At 44.3% G+C, this 20,833-nt stretch overlaps 2 protein-coding genes across 8 annotated transcripts in view; one reads left to right on the forward strand and one right to left on the reverse strand.

Moving 5' to 3' along the window:
• The window catches only part of LOC117819237 (gelsolin-like), a 25,781-nt gene extending 14,966 nt beyond the window's left edge, over positions 1–10,815 (forward strand). For all 5 annotated transcript variants that reach the window (XM_034692504.1, XM_034692508.1, XM_034692505.1 and 2 more), the window contains 16 exons: positions 406–567; positions 681–740; positions 837–926; positions 2,822–2,911; positions 3,006–3,138; positions 3,624–3,712; positions 3,857–3,985; positions 5,756–5,842; positions 6,005–6,138; positions 7,377–7,467; positions 7,551–7,721; positions 7,886–8,060; positions 8,171–8,292; positions 8,602–8,679; positions 8,760–8,820; positions 10,577–10,815. In XM_034692504.1, coding sequence (XP_034548395.1) covers positions 406–567; positions 681–740; positions 837–926; positions 2,822–2,911; positions 3,006–3,138; positions 3,624–3,712; positions 3,857–3,985; positions 5,756–5,842; positions 6,005–6,138; positions 7,377–7,467; positions 7,551–7,721; positions 7,886–8,060; positions 8,171–8,292; positions 8,602–8,679; positions 8,760–8,820; positions 10,577–10,743 — 1,839 coding nt within the window. In that variant the 3' untranslated portion in view covers positions 10,744–10,815. The remainder of the gene's footprint in view (positions 1–405; positions 568–680; positions 741–836; positions 927–2,821; positions 2,912–3,005; positions 3,139–3,623; positions 3,713–3,856; positions 3,986–5,755; positions 5,843–6,004; positions 6,139–7,376; positions 7,468–7,550; positions 7,722–7,885; positions 8,061–8,170; positions 8,293–8,601; positions 8,680–8,759; positions 8,821–10,576) is intronic.
• A 4,760-nt stretch (positions 10,816–15,575) lies between these two features.
• The window catches only part of LOC117818756 (disabled homolog 2-interacting protein-like), a 39,937-nt gene continuing 34,679 nt past the window's right edge, over positions 15,576–20,833 (reverse strand). For all 3 annotated transcript variants that reach the window (XM_034691797.1, XM_034691799.1, XM_034691800.1), the window contains 2 exons: positions 19,039–19,126; positions 15,576–18,935 (listed from right to left, as the gene is read on the reverse strand). In XM_034691797.1, coding sequence (XP_034547688.1) covers positions 18,765–18,935; positions 19,039–19,126 — 259 coding nt within the window. In that variant the 3' untranslated portion in view covers positions 15,576–18,764. The remainder of the gene's footprint in view (positions 18,936–19,038; positions 19,127–20,833) is intronic.

A 20,833-nucleotide genomic window follows, 5' to 3' on the forward strand; every position in this document is an offset into this window, starting at 1 on the left:
ACAATATTACCAGTGTAATGATCAATCACGCTTATCTGCTTGGAGAGTGAGGGGATCCTGCTGTTTTTTATACATGTTCCGGGGCAGACTGCTTCAAATCAAGTAACATGAGGAACACTCAACAAATGAATGGGCTCTGGTGGAAACTTACATTAAGATAACCCTCTTGTGACCTCATCTTGACATTTCTGGGGTTACGTCCTCACTTTGTGAACAGTTTGGGAACATAAGATATCACAAATATTATGAGCCGTGTTAGCAAAGTGAGGAGCAACAGTGATACAAAACAAAAGATACAATAAATGTCTACTGTGGACTCAAAGATCCTCTCTGTAGGCAGAGTCACCACTTTGATTACAATTCAGTAAAACAACTCTTCTGATGACATCACTTCCTCTTGTGCAGAAAGGGGGCGTGGCTTCAGGGATGAAACAAGTCATAACCAATGAAGTGGACGTTCAGAGGCTGCTGCAGGTCCGCGGTAAACGTACTGTAAGAGCAACAGAGGTTCCGGTCAGCTGGGAAAGTTTCAACCGGGGGGACAGCTTCATACTGGACCTGGGAGAGGTGAGACAGGGTCCAAGGTGTTGTTGGGGCTGAAAGAGACAGACAGAAAGACCAACAAATAGCAAGACTGGAAGGATTTAGTGATTCTGTTACCTGTCTGTCTCTCTCTACAGGACATCATCCAGTGGTCTGGCTGTCATAGCAACCGCTTTGAGAGGCTCAAGGCTACCATGGTGAGTGATCATTTCACCTTCATCATCATCATCATCAATCTGTGATATCACGTCACATGTGCCACGCATCTGATTGGTTTGTTGCTTGATTGACAGGTGTCCAAGGGTATCCGAGATGAAGAGAGGTGCGGTCGTGGCAACCTGTTGGTCTGTATCGAGGGAGAAGAGCCGGACAGGATGCTGGAGGTGATGACATCATCAAAACACGTCACATGACTGCAGGATACATTAGTAATAACAAAGTGGCAACCTCCGGTCTAAAAATATGAGTCCAATGCGGAAGTGCTAAAAACTGCAGTTCATTGAGGATCCGCTTGAGGCTGGCTCCAGAAGTACCGGAAACCACATACACACCAATTCAAAGAAGACGATCTTTACAGCAGAAATAATCATGTTTACAGCCTGGTACAAAAGACGAGTGTAGTCTGGATAGCTCATTTCTATATCGGCACACACTGTACTTGGGATTAATTTTTTTCTAATGCGCCAATTTCGAAGATATTGAGATTATGAGTCTTCCAATGAGAGGCACAGCTGACTTGATTAACAGGCGGGACACTGTAGCTGTTGGCTAGGAGGCTCAAAGCCCGCCTCTTTGGGTCAGCAGCAATATGGCCCCCGCCGCCGATTGGCCTCAAAACAGCACTTCAGAAACAGATGGGTGACGTCATGGATACTACGTCCATATTTATACAGTCTATGTTTATAACCAAGCGTTACCTCCGGTCTCAAAATATGAAGCCCAAGCAGAAGTGTTATACACTGCAATTCATCGAGAATCCTCTTGAGGCTGGCTGCAGAAACAACAGAAACCACATACACACCTATTCAGAAAAGACGATCTTTACAGCATTAATAAACATGTTTACAGCCATGTTAAAAAAACACAGCTTGGCCCTACGAAGTTAATCTCTCTATCGGCACACACTGTACACAAGGTGAATTTTTTTCTAACATGACGGTTCAGAAGATATTAAGATTACGAGTTTTTTTTTTTTTTTTTACCTTTATTTGATTGGACAGCTGAAGAGAGACAGGAAACGTGAGGATTAGAGAGCGGCGGAAGACATGCAGGAAATGGTCAACTGGACGGGAATCGAACCGGTGAACCTTGCGACGAGGAGTGTAGCCTCTGTATGTGGGGCGCTTAGACCACTAGGCCACCAGCGCCCCAATTACGAGTTTTTGCACAAATAAGGACACGACTTCCTTCACTGATAGGCGGGAACCATAGACTGTATAAAATATGGACGTAGTATCCGTGACGTCACCCATCTGTTTCTGAAGAGCTGTTTTGAAGCCAATCGTCAGCGGCAGCCATATTGCTTCTGTTGAGCCAGTGTGACGTAAAGAGGCAGAGTTTGAGCCTCCTAGCCAACAGCTGCAGTGTTCCCGCAGGCAGCTGTGCCTCTCATTGGAGGACTAGTAATCTCAATATCTTTGAAATTGCTGCGTTAGAAAAAAATTCCCCCCCCTCACAGTGAGAGGACATCGAGAAATGATCTATCCAGACTACACTCGTCTTTTGTACCAGACTGTAAACATGTTTATTTCTGCTGTAAAGATCGGATTTTTCCCATTCATGTGTATGTGGTTTCTGGTACTTCCAGAGCCAGCCTCAAGTGGATCCTCGATGAACTGCAGCTTTTAACACTTCAGCATTGACTCATGTTTTTAGACTGGAGGTTGCCGCTTGGCGGGAACACATAGCAGTAGGCTAGGAGGCTCAAACCCTGCCTCTTTACATCACACTCTTTTGGATGAGTCCAGCATTTCCAATATGGCACCCGCCATCGATTGGCTTCAAAACAGTGCTTCAGTAACAGATGAGTGACGTCATGGATACTACGTCCATATTTATACAGTCTATGGTAATAACACAAATGATACGAGTGAGCCAAACTCTGTGTCGACCAAATACTGGAGCTAAGGTTCATCGACTCTCCTGCAGATACCTGATGATATAGATGATTATTAAAAACAAAGAAAACAACAAATATGTGTTTAGTAAACAGAAGAAACAGACTCAATTCCAGGTGACCTCTGACCTCCCCTTGGTGGTATCTGACCTCTGTGTGCAGGTTCTTGGGGAGAAGCCAGAGCTTCCTGAAGCTCACACCGACGACACCAAAATGGATTCCTGCAACAGGAAACTGGCAAAACTTTACAAGGCGAGTGACCTCGCTGACCCTCAATCCTTCACTTTAGAGTCAAAGAAAGTCCAGATCCAATAAGTCTTTAACTGTCCGTCCGTCTGTCTGTCAGGTGTCCAATGCAGGCGGCGACATCGAGATCAGCATGGTAGAAGATCACAATCCATTCCCTCAGGGTGCTTTGCATTCCGGCGAGTGTTTCATCCTCGACAACGGAGCAAACGGAAACATCTTTGTCTGGAAAGGTTCTAACTTTGTTCTCTCTATGATCACTGTGGTCTGAAACCAGTTTGGACTGGTTTTAATCCAAATAGGCTGCTCTAGGACCTGCCAGTGTGACAAGCCTAAAGACCAGCTAGGCTAGGAGGATTTCAAACCAGGCTGGATTGGTTTGAAATCAGACTGGTCTAGGGTTGGCTTAGACTGGTTTGGTGTGATTGGTCTGAAAGGTTAAAACTGGACTAAAGCTAGCTTGGACTGGTCTGAAACCAGTTTGGGACTGTCTTATACTCCAAATGGACGAATTGGAAACCAGCCCTGACTGGTTTGAATCTAGTTAGACTGGCATGAAACCCTCCCAGACTTGGTTTTGAAAGCTCCCAGCCTGACTTAGAACCAGTCTGCAACCTGATTGGTTAATGGAGGGAGTTTACAGGAAGTTCATCACCTTGTCGTCTGTGTCAGGATGTCTCTTCTTGCTGACGTGGTTTGCATATCTGTGCCTGTGCAGGAAAGGATGCCAACAACGAGGAGCGTCATGCTGTCCTGCAGAGCGCAGACCAGTTCATCAAAAAGATGAACTACCCCGCATACACACGGGTAAGCACACACACACACACACATGTGGCAGTGAACAGGTGGCGTTTGCGTTGGCGTTTCACCTGCTGCAAACTCAAATGTAAACCCAAGACAGCATGTTACAGGAGCTGACAGATCTAAACTGCCCCTCCTGACCCCCCTCAGGTTCAAGTCCTTCCGGAGAAGGGGGAGACTCCGCTCTTCAAACAGTTCTTCCAAAACTGGAGGGACCCTGAGGATACCGTCGGCATGGGAGTGGCGTATGTGTCCAATCAGATTGCCAAGATAAAGAAGGTAAACTTGAGGCCTGATCTCATTTCTCATTTTCACCCCTACCCCTCATTTTGGAAAGCGTCTTTGCTCCTCAGTGCAGAGTAGATGTGTATTCATGTACGCTCACAGACACAATACCTGTCACTGTGTAGAAACCAAGCGTAAAAGCTTTGGTCTTAAAATAGGAAACCAATGCATAAGTGCTAAAAACTGCAGTTCATTGAGCAACCACTAGAGGCGGGCTGCAGAAATACAGGAAACCACATACACACCCATTCAAAGAAGACGATCTTTACAACAGAAATAAACATGTTTACAGCCTGGTTCAAAAAACAGTTTAGGTCTGAATAGTTGATTTCTCTATCAGCACACTCTGTACGGGGGTGAATTTTTTTATAACTGTATATACTTGAAGATTGTAAACTTAGGAGTGTTGCCCATATAAGGGCATAGCTGAGGCATAAGGCCCGCCTCTTTACCTCACACTAGCTCGGACAAGGTTAGGATGAGTTCAGCATTTCCAATATGGCACCTGTGGTTTAAAACAGGGCTTCAGAAACAGATGGGTGACATCACAGATATATGTAAGGGATAATGTATGGTTAGCAGGTTGTTATGGGAAAAAGACTCCAGACAGGGTGAGACAAGACACCGACGTGAAGCCGAGGATTCTTATCTGCCTGTTAAATGTGACAGAGCTCTTTTCAGTGGATTGTTTTGACATGAATGCATATGATCAGTTTGACAGTGTTAATAACCACTGTCAAGGGGTTGTCAAGGTTCTTACACAACCGGAAGATCAGTAATAAAGCCGGGTATTAAGTCCATTTATTATACAGTCTATGGTAGAAACTCATGATGCAACCATAGACTGTATATATGATGGACAGCGTTGCTCCGCCTTTTCCCATTGTACGGTTTTGAAGCCAAAATATCCCACTCCAGTACGCCGCCATCCTGCAAATTTTCTGGAGCCAGAGTCTGCGCAGTAGGGAATTTGTGTGTTTCCACGGTAACAAGCTCCGCCCTACAGCACACCGTCCCGAGGTCCCACAGAGGTCCTTTCTACGGCAGCTGTCAATCAGAATAAAACAGGAAGTAAAACCAAGTTTTTTAACCTCTAATAACTAACGAAAAAGAAACTTTTCAGAAAAAAGAGGCCTTGAACACAAAATAGTCAAATACTAACTACATATCACCACAGCATACGGATGTGAGAAACATTCGTACCACGTGTATTTATTTTTTAAAGTTTGACTGCAGCCCCATCCAAATGAATGGGGAGACAGAGTTTTTGACCTATACTGCAGCCAGCCACCAGGGGGAGCAGTTTTTGTGGCGGCCTCACTTCGAGCCGAGCGAGATGACGTCCATTTTATATACAGTCTATGGGCGCGACTCTCAAAACCAGCCAATGATCAGAACCACGGACAGCTGCCAAGCGACACATTGATCCACTCAGCCTCAAACCACCACATCCTGATCTCTCTGAATCACCAAACATCCAAAACAAGTAAGACAACGAGTAGCTTACACACTGTGTGTTTACAAGCTTAAAACACACATCCAAATAAACGCACAGGAGCTTTTAATATGCACACCAGAGTGGATGTTAGACCCTGATACAGTTACATGCAAATCCCAATCCAACAAGAATCTGAGCACTATACATGTAGACGTCAAAACACAAGACGTAGGGGAAGGTTAGGTAGTAGTTGTAGGGGGATTATTGGGACTGAGACTTCAGGTTTAAACTGTTCAGAGATCTGCTCTAACTCTTCTGATTGACAGGTTGAATTCGACGTGTCCCAGCTCCACGAATCGGATTCCATGGCGGCGCAGTACGGGATGGTTGACAACGGAGAAGGAGAGAAAACGGTGATGATGCTGACACTGAACCACCAACATGCAAACATGCAACTGCGGAAGCCCCATTCTGTCTTTTCTAATCATTGTGTCTGTCTGTCTGTCTGTCTGTCTGTCTGTCTGTCTGTCTGTCTGTCTGTCTGTCTGTCTGTCTGTCTGTCTGTCCTTCTGTAGATCTGGCGTGTTGAAGGATCAGAAAAGGTTCCTGTGGATCCAGAAAGCTACGGTCAGTTCTATGGAGGAGACAGCTACATCATCCAGTATCAGTACCGTCACAACCAAAGAGGAGGTTGCATCATCTACATATGGTGAGACCAACACAGCACTGTGGTCAATCACTGTCTTTACTCATATGTCTGTTTCATTTTGGAACGTTGCTAAGTTGTAGCTAAGCAGGGCACCATTTGGCCGTGCAGTTTGAGCATGCACCCCATGTACAGAGGCGAAAACCCTTGCTGGTTCGACTCCCCGCCATGACCCTTTTCTGTATTTCTTCCCCCACTCTCTACTCCCACATTTCCTGTCTCTCCTCAGCTGTTCTAAGTTAAGGTGCATTTCAACCAAGAGTTCCAGGGTCTTTTAGCCCCCAGAACTACTTTCCCCTGAACTAAAAGGTTCCTGTGCCCCCATTGTTGTCTGCGTTTCGACCGCGGGCTGAAGTCCTGGGTAGATTCTGCAAATCAGGCCAGTGACGTATACTCAAAAAGTAAATGCACGACACCACCAGACCAGTAGAGGGCAGTAAAACAAAGACGAATGCCATTCATCACAGATGACACCATAGAAGCAGACGGACAGGCAGGTATCATTATTAGCAACGCAACAGTTAGCCTGTTAGCATGAAGAGACTCAGCTGGCGCTGTTTTAGATGGTGCTATATTTCATCACAGATGGATCCACTGAATCAACACATGAGAGGAGATAAGCGCGAGTAGCAAAGACGTTTCAACACGGCTTTAAAATCCTTTTGAACTCAAAGAGCCGTGGCAGAGATCGGACGGTGTTTTGGTTTAAACAGCGACCGTGTTAACTGGAGACTCTCAGCCGGATGCATCCCTCATAAACGTCTTTAGACGATCATTAAATATCTGATGAGGATATTTTGAAATCTTAATAAAAACTAAACTAGTTTGCATTCCCAGGAACTCCCTCTGTGTTTCAACAGCTGTGTAAACTCCACAAACACTGACACGTTCAGCTGAAGGTCTCCAGTTTACAGGGTCACTTTTAAAACCGGAACACCGGGGGGGGAAAGCATTTACACCTTCATTTAGATAGGAGAGGACAGTGGATAGAGCAGGGAACGGGGTGAGAGAGTAGGGGGACGAGATGCAGGAAGGGGCTGGAATCGAGCCCAGGCCAAGCTCTATATGGGCGCCAAACTTAACCATTAGGCTAAGCCCGCGCCCAGAACTGCGGTCTTTTGAACTCCTGCATTGGCTTAATTTCTCAGTACTGAAGATGCTGCCTGGTCTCTACAGGAACAGCTCCCCCTGGTGGTTTTTGGTGAGCAAAACTTATGATCTTGAATTTCTGTCTTTCTCAGGCAGGGGGCGGAGTCCAGCCAGGATGAAGTTGGAACATCAGCCCTCTTGGCTATCAACCTGGATGAGGAAATGGGAGGAAGGGCCGTTCAGGTACAGCTGAGGGAACACATGCTCGGTCTTGAATCTTTGAGCACTGATGCAGCTCCCTCACCTGTCCGTCTTTCCGTCTACAGGTGCGTGTGGTTCAGGGGAAAGAGCCTGCCCATCTCATGAGCCTGTTTGGGGGCAAACCAATGGTGGTGTACAAAGGAGGCACTTCCAGAGCCGGCGGCGAATCAGTGGAGGCAGACACCCGCCTTTTCCAGGTTCGATCCAATCCAGCAGGAAACTCTAGAGCTGTGGAGGTGAGACTGAAACCCTGAGCCATGCAATGACTCATTTATACTTGGACCACACAGCAGGACTGAGGTCTGATCACTGTGCATGTTTTAGCTCTATGAAGCGGGACCAGGTTGATGTATGAGCTGGTCCCTGCCCTGGTTTAGTTCCAATCCTCTGTCACCCTCAGGTAGAGGCATCTGCTTCCAATCTGAACTCCAGTGACGTCTTCCTCCTGGTCTCCCCCTCTGGATCCTGGATGTGGAAAGGGAGGAGCAGCAGCGGTGCTGAGGTTAAGGGGGCTGAGCACCTGGTTGGAATGCTGAATGTGACCCCAACCCAGCTCCAGGAGGGACGGGAGGAAGGTGAAGGGGCGGTCTCCAAGTTTCATTTAATGATGATCTAAAGATTCAAACCAGTCCAGCTGGATTAAACCTGATCAGAGTGTCTGTGTTTCCTTTGTTTGTGGTTACAGGTGCATTCTGGGAAGCGTTAGGCGGGAAGGAGGACTACTGTCACTCCCCTCGTCTGCAGAACAACATCGAGGCTCATCCTCCTCGCCTGTTTTCCTGCTCCAACAAGACTGGAAACTTCCTGGTCTGTGTTTTTTTTACACCCTGATCATCACATGATCATTAACGTGTCTGAGTGCTAACGGCCGTTTGATTGGTCAAAAACTCGTGATGTAATGACGGTTTAGGTTCAGGTATCAGGATATTACTTGGATGCACTTTTGATTCATTGCAACAAAATCAAAACGACTTACAATGAAGCTGAGACCTGCAGCAAACAGCTGAATGTTTTCTCTTCAACACAAAGAAAATACTGACATTCAAACAGCTCATAATGTGTGTGTGCGTGTGTGTGTGTGTGTGTGTGTGTGTGTGTGTGTGTGTGTGTGTTCAGATGGATGAGGTTCCGGGTGATATGACGCAGGAAGATCTGGCCTCTGATGATGTTATGATCTTGGATGCCTGGGACCAGGTGAGCCCCTTACCAGCTACATGTTAAAATCCCTCCTTCATTGGTGTGTGTGTCTCTGATCTTCTTCTGTCCTCCTGCAGGTCTTCGTTTGGATCGGAGAAGATGCCCAAGAGGAGGAGAAGACCGAGGCGGCAGCGTCAGGTGAGATGGAAAGGACAGTCGGTGTGGTGATGGTGCCTCAATCTGCCTGTGAAAGTTTTTCCTTTGTACTCAAACTTTTTATTTATGAAGGTTTTATATTGTGGAACTTAAAGTAGACTGGCTGACAGAGCAGGGCCAGAAGGGACAGGTCTTTGGGTTCACTGTAGAACATTTGAAGGAGGTGGAGACGTTTGTTAAGTTGAACACACTGAAAATTTAACATTTAGATTTAACATTAAGATTTATCATTTAACATTTAGATATAGATTTAGATTTAGATTTAGCATTTAGATTTAACATTTAGATTAATCATTTAAAATTTAGATTTAGATTTAGCATTTAGATTTAACAATTAGATTAATCATTTAACATTTAGATTTATCATTTAGATTCAGATTTAGCATTTAGATTCAACCTTTATATTTATAATTGACATTTATGTTTAAAATTTAACATTTAGATTTAAAATTTAGATTTGTCATTTAACATTTAGATTTAACATTTAGATTTAACATTTAGATTTAACAGTTATATTTAACATTTAGATTCAACCTTTATAATAACATTTAACATTTAGCATTTAGATTCAACCTTTAAATTTAACATTTAGATTTAACATTTAGATTTGTCATTTAACATCTAGATTTAACATTTAGATTTGTCATTTAACATTTAGATTTAACATCAAGATTTAACGTTTAGATTTGTCATTTAACATTTAGATTTAACATTTAGATTCAACATTTAGATTTAACATTTAGATTTGTCATTTAACATTTAGATTTGTCATTTAACATTTAGATTTGTCATTTAACATTTAGATTTGTCATTTAACATTAAGATTTAGATTTAACAGTTATATTTAACATTTAGATTCAACCTTTATAATTACATTTAACATTTAGCATTTAGATTCAACATTTAACATTTTGATTTAACATTTAGATTCAACATTTAACATTTAGATTTAACCTTTATATTTATATTTAACATTAAGCATTTAGATTCAACATTTAACATTTAGTTTTAACATTTAGATTTGTCATTTAACATTTAGATTTAACATTTAGATGTGTCATTTAACATTTAGATTTAACATTTAGATGTGTCATTTAACATTAGATTTAACATTTAGATTTAACATTTAGATTTTTCATTTAACATTTAGATTTGGATTTAACAGTTATATTTAACATTTAGATTCAACCTTTAAATTTATATTTATATTTAAGATTTAAATTTAACATTTAACATTTAGATTTGTATTTAACATTTAGATTCAACCTTTACATTTATATTTATATTTAACATTTAAATTTAACATTTAGATTTGTATTGAACATTTAGATCCAACATTTATATTGATATTTATATTTAACATTTGGATTTAACATTGATTTTAACTTAAACATATTTGTCACAAGATTAAATGTTAATTAGATCACAGATGTTCCTCTAAATGTGATAAAAAAGTGACTTTAAAAGTTCACTCTACATTTTTTTGACATTTTACAGCTAAATGTGGAGAATTGTTTGTTATTTTTAGCGTGTGTAAATTTAAAAACAAGGATCCATAGAGACGCGTCATAAGCCAACATTTAAAAACCACCATCAGAGAGAGGATGAGGAGAACTTCTCCTAAATGTGCTCCTAACAGGATTCATCTATCATTAGATGGAATGAGACATTGAGGACGATTCATGATGCTAACACAGCAGCTAACACTGTGTGCTGTGTGTTCTGTGTTTGTGTCCAGCCGTCAAGTACATCGAGAGCGATCCCTCCGACAGAGACCACGGCACTCCCATCGTGAAGGTGAGACAGGGATCCGAACCCCCCACTTTCACCGGCTGGTTCCTGGGCTGGGACCAAGAGTACTGGGCGGAGGACCCGCTGCAGCGATACCTTAAAAGCCTGGGATAGAGTGACATCACTTCCTCTGAGCTTCACTGCAGTGTGTTGAATCCATAAATAAAACCTGTCTGTTTGCACAAACACCTGTGTGCCTGTCTGTTGAAGTCTTAAAGGATGAATTCACTAAAGATGAATTGGGATCGCTAACACCACCAAGAATTGTGCATTAATTGCCTCGCTATATTAAAGGTGACATTTCATCAATATATATTGGTCTAAGAGGTCCCCAAAACATGTCTTTAAAGTTTATGCTCAAAAAAACACTTTGAAATCAGATTTTGGTCTGCCTGAAAAGTCCTCTTCTTCAGTCCTCCTCAGAACAGTCTGTTTTCCCTCTGACCACGCCCCCTCAGGAAGTGGATGTGCCTCGGCTCTCCAGCACGTTGATCTAATGTTTACATGTTGGCTGAATATACACGGCTGCTCAGAGATCGCGTTACTTCAACCCTCTGAATCTGATCCAGAATCTGATCCTGACGGAGAGGCGCCTGTAGCAGGACCTTTCTGAACGATTGGTCACAGATTTAGTGTTTCTTGTTGTTTTATTTATCAGTATGTAGACGTGTGTCTTGGTACACAGCTACGAATATGTAGCTATGTGGCTATGCTAACTAGCGCTAGCACTTATCCATGATAAATAAACATCATCCACTAGATCTTCAAATCTGCAGACGTGGGGAGTAAAACCGACCTCTGCCAGAAAGGCAGCAGGACCTTTTATGAAGGATTGGTCACAGATTCTGTGTTACTTGTTGTTCAATTTGTCAGTATGTTGACGTGTGTCTTGGTACACAGCTACAGCTACAGCTACAGCTACAGCATATAGCTATGTGGCTATGCTAATTAGCGCTAGCACTTATCCATGATAAATAAAAATCATCCACTAGATCTTCAAATCTGCAGACGTGGGGAGTAAAACCGACCTTTGTGTTTATTAAGACAGCCTACAACTAGCATGCCTCCCTCCTAAGCTCCTTGTTAGCACACATGTGTGCAGGGAATGAAAAACGGGGGAGGGATTCAGTATTATTTTATACAGTCTATGGGTTGAACAAGCTCCGAGCTCTGACTCCGTGACAGACCGGATATTGTTGTGACGTAACAAAAACACGGAAGTCTGAAACGGCTCGTTTCACACACATTTACAGAAAGATGGAGAAATCAAAACAGGGGCAGAATGGATTCTTTTCATTCTCGGGGGGTTTGTAGACATGCCAGGGACACATATTTCAGGTAGAGAACCATTAAAAAGTCAATTTTGCATGATATGTCACCTTTAAAGCACAAACTCCGAACACGTGTTGCAGCTCTGTGCAGTTTGCTCTTGTTTTGCGTCTGATTGGAGATGAACCTTCAGCATCTCTACTCTCGTCCTGACGGAGCTCATTTATGTCTGATTTATGAGGAATGGGATAAAAATAAAACTTCCTCTGTGTCTCCTTCTGCTGCAAAGTCTGTGAGTGACATATCTTGTAAATACCAACATCGGACTTTCATCCTAAAAACACAACCGGTGGGTGTTGACGGATGAGAGAGCATGGAGGACAGCTGGAGTCATGTGACCGAGGTTTCCCCTTCTGTAATCCCTGAATCAAGGATTCTCCTCCTCCTCCTCTCCTCATTCATGTTGTCTTTCTGGTCCTTCTGGTCAGATTTGAGTGTTCACACAGCCTCTAAAAATCTGACCTGGTCACTTGACCCCCCAAAAAATGGGATTTGGGCCACTTTTGTCTGAAGTGTGAACATAGCCTCAGTTTCACTTTTGTGCAATGGGAGGAGTTAGAGATGCATCATTTATCTCTTTGTGCGGCCATGGCCATGCCTTAGTGATTTAACCTGGGACTTCCACCAGATCTATGTCCGGTTTGTATCCGATCCGCTGCAGTCCGGAGCAGGACCTCCGGACAGCTGGAGTCATGTGACCGAGGTTTTCCCTTCTGTAATCACTGAATCAAGGATTCTCCTCCTCCTCCTCTCCTCATCCACGTTGTCTTTCTGGTCCTCTGAAAACCTCTGACCTGTTGACTCCAGGCCTGGCTCCGCTCATCATGACTTTGGTTTGTTGTTGTAGTTAAGTGAAATACGATCTGGTGATAACACAGAGTGTTTTATTCTGAAAATTAACCGGATGTTATCATTTTGTTTTGGTGAAACCTGACTTCCTGTCCCGCTCCATCTGCTCTGTTGAGTTTGATGCGTCATGCTCCGGCATCCGGCCAAAATAGAAGTCTTTTTAAAGTTATATTTTTTGGGCTTTTTGCCTTTATTTGATAGGATAGTGAAGAGAGACAGGAAATGTGGGGAGCAGAGAGCGGGGGAAGACATGCAGGAAATGGTCGACCAGCCGGGAATCGAACCGGCAACCCCTGCGACGAGGACTATAGCCTCTATATGTGGGGTGCTTAGACCGCTAGGCCACCAGCACCCCCAAAATTTAAGTCTTGTGTATCTGATCCTGAGGGCTCCGATCTGCCGGATCAGAGACGCAGCCGGAACACAACGGAGCGGATCCAGTGGAAGTTAACACATTGACGTGCTGTGACAGATCGGAGATGGACCGGACACGGATCAGGTGGAATTTGGCCGTGAGTTGCAGTTACCACCAACTCTTCGCAGACGGTCTAACTGCACCGTTAGCCAAAGTGTTTGTGAATAAGAGGTTTTTGCGATGAGGTGTGTTTGCATAAAAATAGGCCAATTTTTGCCTTGAATTAATGCATAGTGGCTTTTTAAATATTTGCAACCAGCAGCAGAGCACAGATGTTATTTTGTTCTGCACCACAGATTGGAAAAGCCAGTTTTGGGTATAAATGTATACAGATTTTTGTTTATATGGGTCTATATCATAGACTGTATAAAATATGGACGTAGCATCCGTGAAGTCCCCCATCTGTTCTTGAAGCGCTGTTTTGAGGCCAATCATCGGCGGCGGCCATATTGCTGCTGTCGAGTGATTGTGACGTAAAGAGGCGGGCTTTGAGCCTCCTCGCCAACAGCTACAGTGTTCCTGCCAAGCGGCAAACTCCGGTCTCAAACGATGAAGCCAATGCGGAAGTGCTATAAACTGCAGTACATCGAGAATCCGCTTGAGGCTGGCTGCAGAAACACCGGAAACCACATAGATATGAATGGTAAAAAGACGATCTTTGCAGCATTAATAAACATGTTTACAGCCTGGTTCAAAAAACGGCTTGGCCCTATGAAGCTAATCTCTCTAATGGCACACACTGTACGGGGAGTGAATTTTTTTCTAACGTGACGGTTCAGAAGATATTAAGATTACGAGTTTTGCCCAAATAAGGACATGACTGACGTGACTCCCGGTCGGGAACACACAGCCATTGGCTAAGAGGCTCACACTACGTCACACTCTGCCTGGTTGAGTTCTGCATTACCAATATGGCTGCCGCCGTCGATTTGCTTCAAAACAGCTCTCAGGAACAGATGGGTGACGTCACGGATACTACGTCCATATTTTATACAGTCTATGATTCCTGCCTGTCAGTAAAGTCAGCTGTGCCTCTCATTGGACGACTCGTAATCTTAATATCTTAAAGTTAGAAAAAAATTCACCCCCCGTACAGTGTGATCGAGAAATGAGCTATCCAGACTACACTCGTCTTTTGAACCAGGCTGTGAACATGTTTATTAATGCTGTAAAGATCGGCTTTTTTGAATTGGTGTGTATGTGGTTTTCGGTACTTCCGGAGCCAGCCTCAAGTGGATCCTCGATGAACTGCAGTTTTAACACTTCCGCATTGGAATCGTATTTTTAGACCGGAGGTTGTCGCTTGGTCTATATATATATATATATAATGTCTCAGGGGCCTCAATGTCTCCATCTGCTGGAGGTTTAAAGGTGACATATCATGCAAAATGGACTTTTTAATGGTTCTCTACCTGAAATATGTGTCCCTGTCTACAAACCCCCCGAGAATGAAAAAAATCCATTCTGCCCCTGTTCTGATTTCTCCACCTTTCTGTAAATGTGTGTGAAACGAGCCGTTTCAGACTTCAGTGTTTTTGTTACGTAACAACAATATCCGGTCTGTCACGGAGTCAGAGCTCGGAGCTTGTTCAGCCCATAGACTGTATAAAATACAACTCAACCCCTCCTCTGTTTTTCATTCCCTGCACACACGTGTGCTAACAAGGAGCTTAGGAGGGAGGCATGCTAGTTGTAGGCTGTCTTAATAAACACAAAGGTCGCTTTTACTCCCCACGTCTGCAGATTTGAAGATCTAGTGGATGATTTTTATTTGTCATGGATAAGTGCTAGCGCTAATTAGCATAGCCACATAGCTATATGTTCATAGCTGTAGCTGTAGCTGTAGCTGTAGCTGTGTACCAAGACACACGTCGACATACTGACAAATAAAACAACAAGAAACACTAAATCTGTGACCAATCCTTCAGAAAGGTCCTGCTGCAGGCACCTCTCCGTCAGGATCAGATTCAGAGGGTTGAAGTAACGCGATCTCTGAGCAGCCCAACATGTAAACATTAGATCAAAGTGCTGGAGAGCCGAGGCACATCCACTTCCTGAGGGGGCGTGGTCAGAGGGAAAACAGACTGTTCTGATGAGGAATGAAGAAAAGGACTTTTCAGGCAGACCAAAATCTGATTTCAAAGTGTTTTTTTGAGCATAAACTTTAAAGACATGTTTTGGGGACCTCTTAGACCAATATATGTTGATGAAAAAAGCGTGATATGTCACCTTTAATTCCTAAACACCTCCACCAGGGAGTTCCCTTTCCACCATGACGTTCATATGATTGTTCAGTGTGCGCTCGGCCTCGTGTGTGGCTGCTCACCAGCGTCACTCATCACCACAGGGACAGTTTGATAGTGTAATAGTTTATTGGAGCATCTCTTTATAAATACTGATGTTGATAAATAACAATAACAGGAACTCTAACAGAGTTTCATAAATACAGAAGAACAGAGACAGAAGCCACAGTGAACAGAGCAGAGAGACAGTAGAGTCCGGGATAGTCAAGGATAGTCCAGGAGAGTTCATAAGAGTCCAGTAAAGTCTAGCCTGTACAGGACAATGTGTGTGTATGTGTGTGTGTGTGTGTGTGCGTGTGTGTGTGTGTATGTATGCGTGTGTTCACAAACTATTCATCACAATTTTAACTTTTTACTGTTTTACAATAAAATCTGATGTTTACATTAAAATCAGTAGAATTCTCTGAAACAACACAAACTAACGTCTAACTCTCTCACATAAATCTCTGAACCAGATCAACTAAATATTCATCGCTACGGAAGCCCAGAGTGGCCAAACGCTCACCTCAACCCGTTAAAGGTGTGTTCTCCACACACACACACACAGTTCATCCGTTTTTCCAGTCCTTGTGCTGAGCTAGGCTAGCCCTCTCTGAGTACGAGACACACACACACCGAGACGGGAATGTTGGACTGTCCCTTTAAGTCTCGATCGAAACATGAAAAGCCTGAAGATACTCAGGAGCTGTGAACTCCAAAATACAAAGTGTTGATATGTTCTCTGTTTGGATAAAGTTTGACTTTCTCATTTACACAGATACTGTTCACACCGGAGTCACGTTCAGTCAGACCAGAGCCATACGTAGCCACGGTTAACGCAGGCAGACTAAAGCTGTATGTAGCCGGAGAGGATGGCGTTAGACCAGAACCATGAACAGCTGAAGAAAAGTCAGATGTCCTCACTCAGACTCAGACCGAAGTGATTTACAGTCAAATACCAGAGCCATACGCAGTTAGAGTTAACTCAGTCCGGATAAAGACATGTTCAGTCAGATGTAAACAGTCAGACCAGAGTCAACCCGGTCACACAAGAACCATACACAACCAGAGTTAAACCAGTCTTTGGAGACTCATGTAGAGCCAAAGTAAACCCAGTTAAACAAGTCAGAGTAGAGCCATACACGTCTGAGTTCCTCCGATCGTACAAGAGCCATGTAGCACCAGAGTTACCTCAAACTGGAGCCAGGTAAAAGTTGGATTTAAAGAGGTGGCATCATGCTTTTTTTATATTTTACAAATAAATATGAAGTTAAAATGTTGGAGGGCGAAGTTTCAAACTGTCATGTAAACGTGTGATGGAGTAACCCCAGGATGAGGCCGCAAGCCGCCCTGTTCAAAAAGTCACGTGAGAGTTACACGACAGGGACTCCACGGAAGTGTCCTTCCGAACTTTCAGGGTCAGATTTGGGGTCCGAAACAAACGGGTATATTTCTTAATTTGTCACTTTAAATAGAGGAACACCGATTAACTCCGGAACCCAGCATTTCGGAATCCTGGGATCCGGAGTGCCTTCAAGAAACAGTACCTAATATGAAACGTGTCAGACTGAGGCTGAAATGAGGGCCTTCACACGAGAACTACGTGACAGGGACTCTACAGATTTACGCTATGGGATGTTTTTTTCGTGTCTTTCCAAAACATCCAGTTAGATTTCGGTCCAAAATCAAACAGCTATAGTTTATTTGTTTGTTCCTTTAAGTAGAGGTACACCGGTTAACTCTGGTTCCTGACTGCTGAGGGCGAAGCCTTAAAGAGACAGTAGCTAATATGAAATGTGTCAGACAGAGGCTGACGTGAGGGCCTTCAAAGCCACCAATCTGAGATGAATAAATAGTGTTTGAGTTGTAATATGAAGCCTTAAAATGAGCATGATACCCCCTCTTTAATCAAGTCCAACTGGAACCATATACAGCTGGAGTCCGACCAGAACCATTTACATCTAGAGATAAAAAGTCAGTCCAGAGCCATGTAAAGCCAGAGTTGACCCAGTTAGACTCAAGTCTTGTTAAGTCGGATTAAACTCGGTCAGGCAAGAGTGATATTTGACCAGAGTTAGGCCTCAGGCCAGAGCCACACACACCAGGGTCGACCCAGTCCGACTAAAGCCATGGGAAGTTGTATGCAGCAAGTAAGACAAGAGTGATGTGCAGCCAGAGTTCATCCTCTCATTCGAAAACCATGTACTGCTGAAGTTGAACCAAGTCAGACCAGAGCCAGTTAGAGTTAACCCTGTCAGACTAGGACGATATCAAGTTGCATTTAACCCACTTAGGCCTGAACCACATGCAGCCAGAGTTCACCCGGTCTTACAAGAACCATATACAGCTTAAGTTCACCGAGTCACACAGGGGGCGATATAGAGTTTATTCAGTCAGACGAGAGCCATGTAAAGCCAGAGTTGAAGTCATATCATGAAGTCATATCATAACCACATACAGCTAGAGATAACAAGTCAGACCAGAGCCATTTACAGCCAGAGCTAACCCAGTCTTACAAGAGCCATGAACAGCCGGAGTCAATCAAGGCAGGCCAGAGCCATATACAGCTAAAGTAAACCCAGTCAGACGAGACTGCCACCGAAGAAGTTCTAAGCAGACCAGAACCATATACAGTTAGAGATAACAAGTCTGACCAGAGCCATACGCAGCTCGGGTTAACCCATCAGACAAGAGACAAGTAAAGTCAGATCAAACCCAGTCAGACCAGAGCCATGGAGCCATGAATGGAGTCTGGTTAATCAGAGTCTCGTACAGAAACAGTGGTTGGAAATAGTCCAGCAGGACCAGAGTCATATACATCGCTGGGTTCAGCTGGTCAGACCAAAACCAGATACAGGTGGATTTGTCCCAGGTGGTTTAGAGCTATTTCAAAGACGTGCAGTTTGGTTGTTGGAAGTGTCTGGCCCCATCAGGAAGTACCAAAAGAAAACAGGATATGATGTCAGAATTTGTAAGCTGTTCGAAAAAGGAAACATGCAAAACAAAACAGGAACTGAGGGGAAACATAACAACAGGGGCAGAGTCAGGTCAGAGGTCAGAGGTCAGATCCATCTCTGTAGGAGGTGACAGTTGATTGACAGGTCTGTGGTAACTTCTACAGTGTTGATTGGTTGATTTTAAAAAAGGGGTGTGGTTAATGAGAAAGGCCTGCCTCCTGCTGCCCTCACACATCATGCAGATAAGCCCCTCCCCCTCCCTCCCTGCAGTCAAAAGCCAATCAGAGCCGAGCCGCCGGTGACTCAGCAGTTGCCGGAGTTCCGAAACTCTCCGTTCTCGGTGATCTGCAGAGACGACGTGTTGCTAGGAGACAGGCCGTTCCGCTGTGATGTCACGGCGTACCGTTCCTTCAGCTGGGTCAGAGCCGCCATCAGACGGCTGTTCGCCGCGTCGAGACTCGCGATCCTCTTCTCCTGAGAGGCAGAAAGAGGAGAGACACGGAGAGTTTGAATACTGTGAGGGAAATCACGGAGCGGTTAGACTCTCAGACGGATGGACTGAAGGACGGTCGGGTACCTGCGCCTCGATGACCTTCTGCTTGGAGTCGACCACGGCCTGCATGTCGGAGTGATCCTTCTTCAGCTCCTCCTCTACAGCCATCAACCTGCAGGGGGGAGAGGCCAGACAAACAGAAGAACAGTAAGAATGTGGATCAACAACCAGAGATCTGAGGTACCAAAGACTGAACACTGAAGACATGACAGCTCCACAAAAGTGAAGCCAAAACATTTGGCGCTCTGACTTCTGATTGGCTGTGGTGGAGGTTGAATAAATGACCTGTTATGACCTTTATTAATTCAATTATTAAACTACATCCACCTGTCTTTATACACACAGGGGCTTGTCCTGCCCCGCCTCCTAGTTTGATCCTCAGCCAGCCGCTGCACTTCACTTTTAAAAAGCAGTGTGACGAGGTTCATATTTGACATGAGAAGCTGTCCTTTAACAGGAAGGACCTCTCTCTGTCTGATCACTCACAGCAGAGCATGTCTGCTGCAGGGTGTCAGACTCGAGGGGCAGAGAGTGATGAGAGGTTGTCAAAATCATTGATCAAAGATTGCAATCTTACAGTTTATGAATAATTTAAAACTGGTCGGCTCTGTACTTGGGCAGTAAAAATATACCTTGGTGGTCTACTTAGGTATTGTCTATGTGTGGGAAACACTGGGTTCAGCTCTGTTGACCAATGTGGCTGCTGCTGAGATGTGAGCACCAAACCAGCAGATTAGAGGAGGAACAGTGAGAGGAAACATCCTAAAGTTCCTCCAGGGCAGAATGTGGCTCCAATCGTCACTGCCGGGGTGTGTTAGCTTCACTTTTTTGCAATGGGAGGTGTTAGAGATGCATCATTTATCTCTTTGGCCATGGCCATGCCTTAGTGGTTCAACCTGGGACTTCCTCCATATCCATGTCCGCTCTCTCATCCGTCAACACCCACCGGTCGTGTTTTCAGAACGCAGTCCGGAGCAGGACCGCCGGACAGCTTGAGTCATGTGACCGAGGTTTTCCCGCTGTAATCACTGAATCATGGATTCTCCTCCTCCTCCTCTCCTCATCCATGTTGTCTTTCTGGTCCTCTGAAAACCTCTGACCTGTTGACTCCAGGCCTGGCTCCGCTCATCATGACTTTGGTTTGTTGTTGTAGTTAAGTGAAATACGATCTGGTGATAACACAGAGTCTTTTATTCTGAAAATTAACCGGATGTTTTCATTTTGTTTTGGTGAAACCTGACTTCCTGTCCCGCTCCATCTGCTCTGTTGAGATTGATGCGTCGTGCTCCGGCATCCAGCAGAAATAGAAGTCTTGCGTATCTGATCCGGAGGGCTCCGACCTGCCGGATCAGAGACGCAGCCGGAACGCAACGGAGCGGATCCAGTGGAAGTTAACACATTGACTAGAATAGGAACCTATCAGATCCGGTGATGTGACTGGTCGGAGACGAACCGGACATGGATCTGGTGGAATTTGTCTGTAAGCGTGTGCCTCTGGTTCGACTCTTTCCTGCATGTCTTCCTCCTCTCTCCACTCCCCACATTTCCAGTCTCTCTTCAGCTTTCCTATCAATAAAGGGAACATGCTCACAAACATAACTTAAAAAGAAAAGTTGGGGCTAGCCTCACAGAGTTCACTAAGTGCCTCATGGAGGACTTACTGCACCAGAAAACCTTGAATAGATGTAAAGCCTGACTTTGCTGCATCACGTCCTCCATGCAGCCTGTATTTCAGCTCTCCCACATGAGACGTCTCTATAGTAGTCTGTCTGAGTCTCATGTGTATGTGTGAGACTCCAGTCGTAGTCCCTTTGTGAGC

Source organism: Notolabrus celidotus, chromosome 9 (assembly GCF_009762535.1).
Source record: "Notolabrus celidotus isolate fNotCel1 chromosome 9, fNotCel1.pri, whole genome shotgun sequence".
Classification (NCBI taxonomy): domain Eukaryota; kingdom Metazoa; phylum Chordata; class Actinopteri; order Labriformes; family Labridae; genus Notolabrus; species Notolabrus celidotus.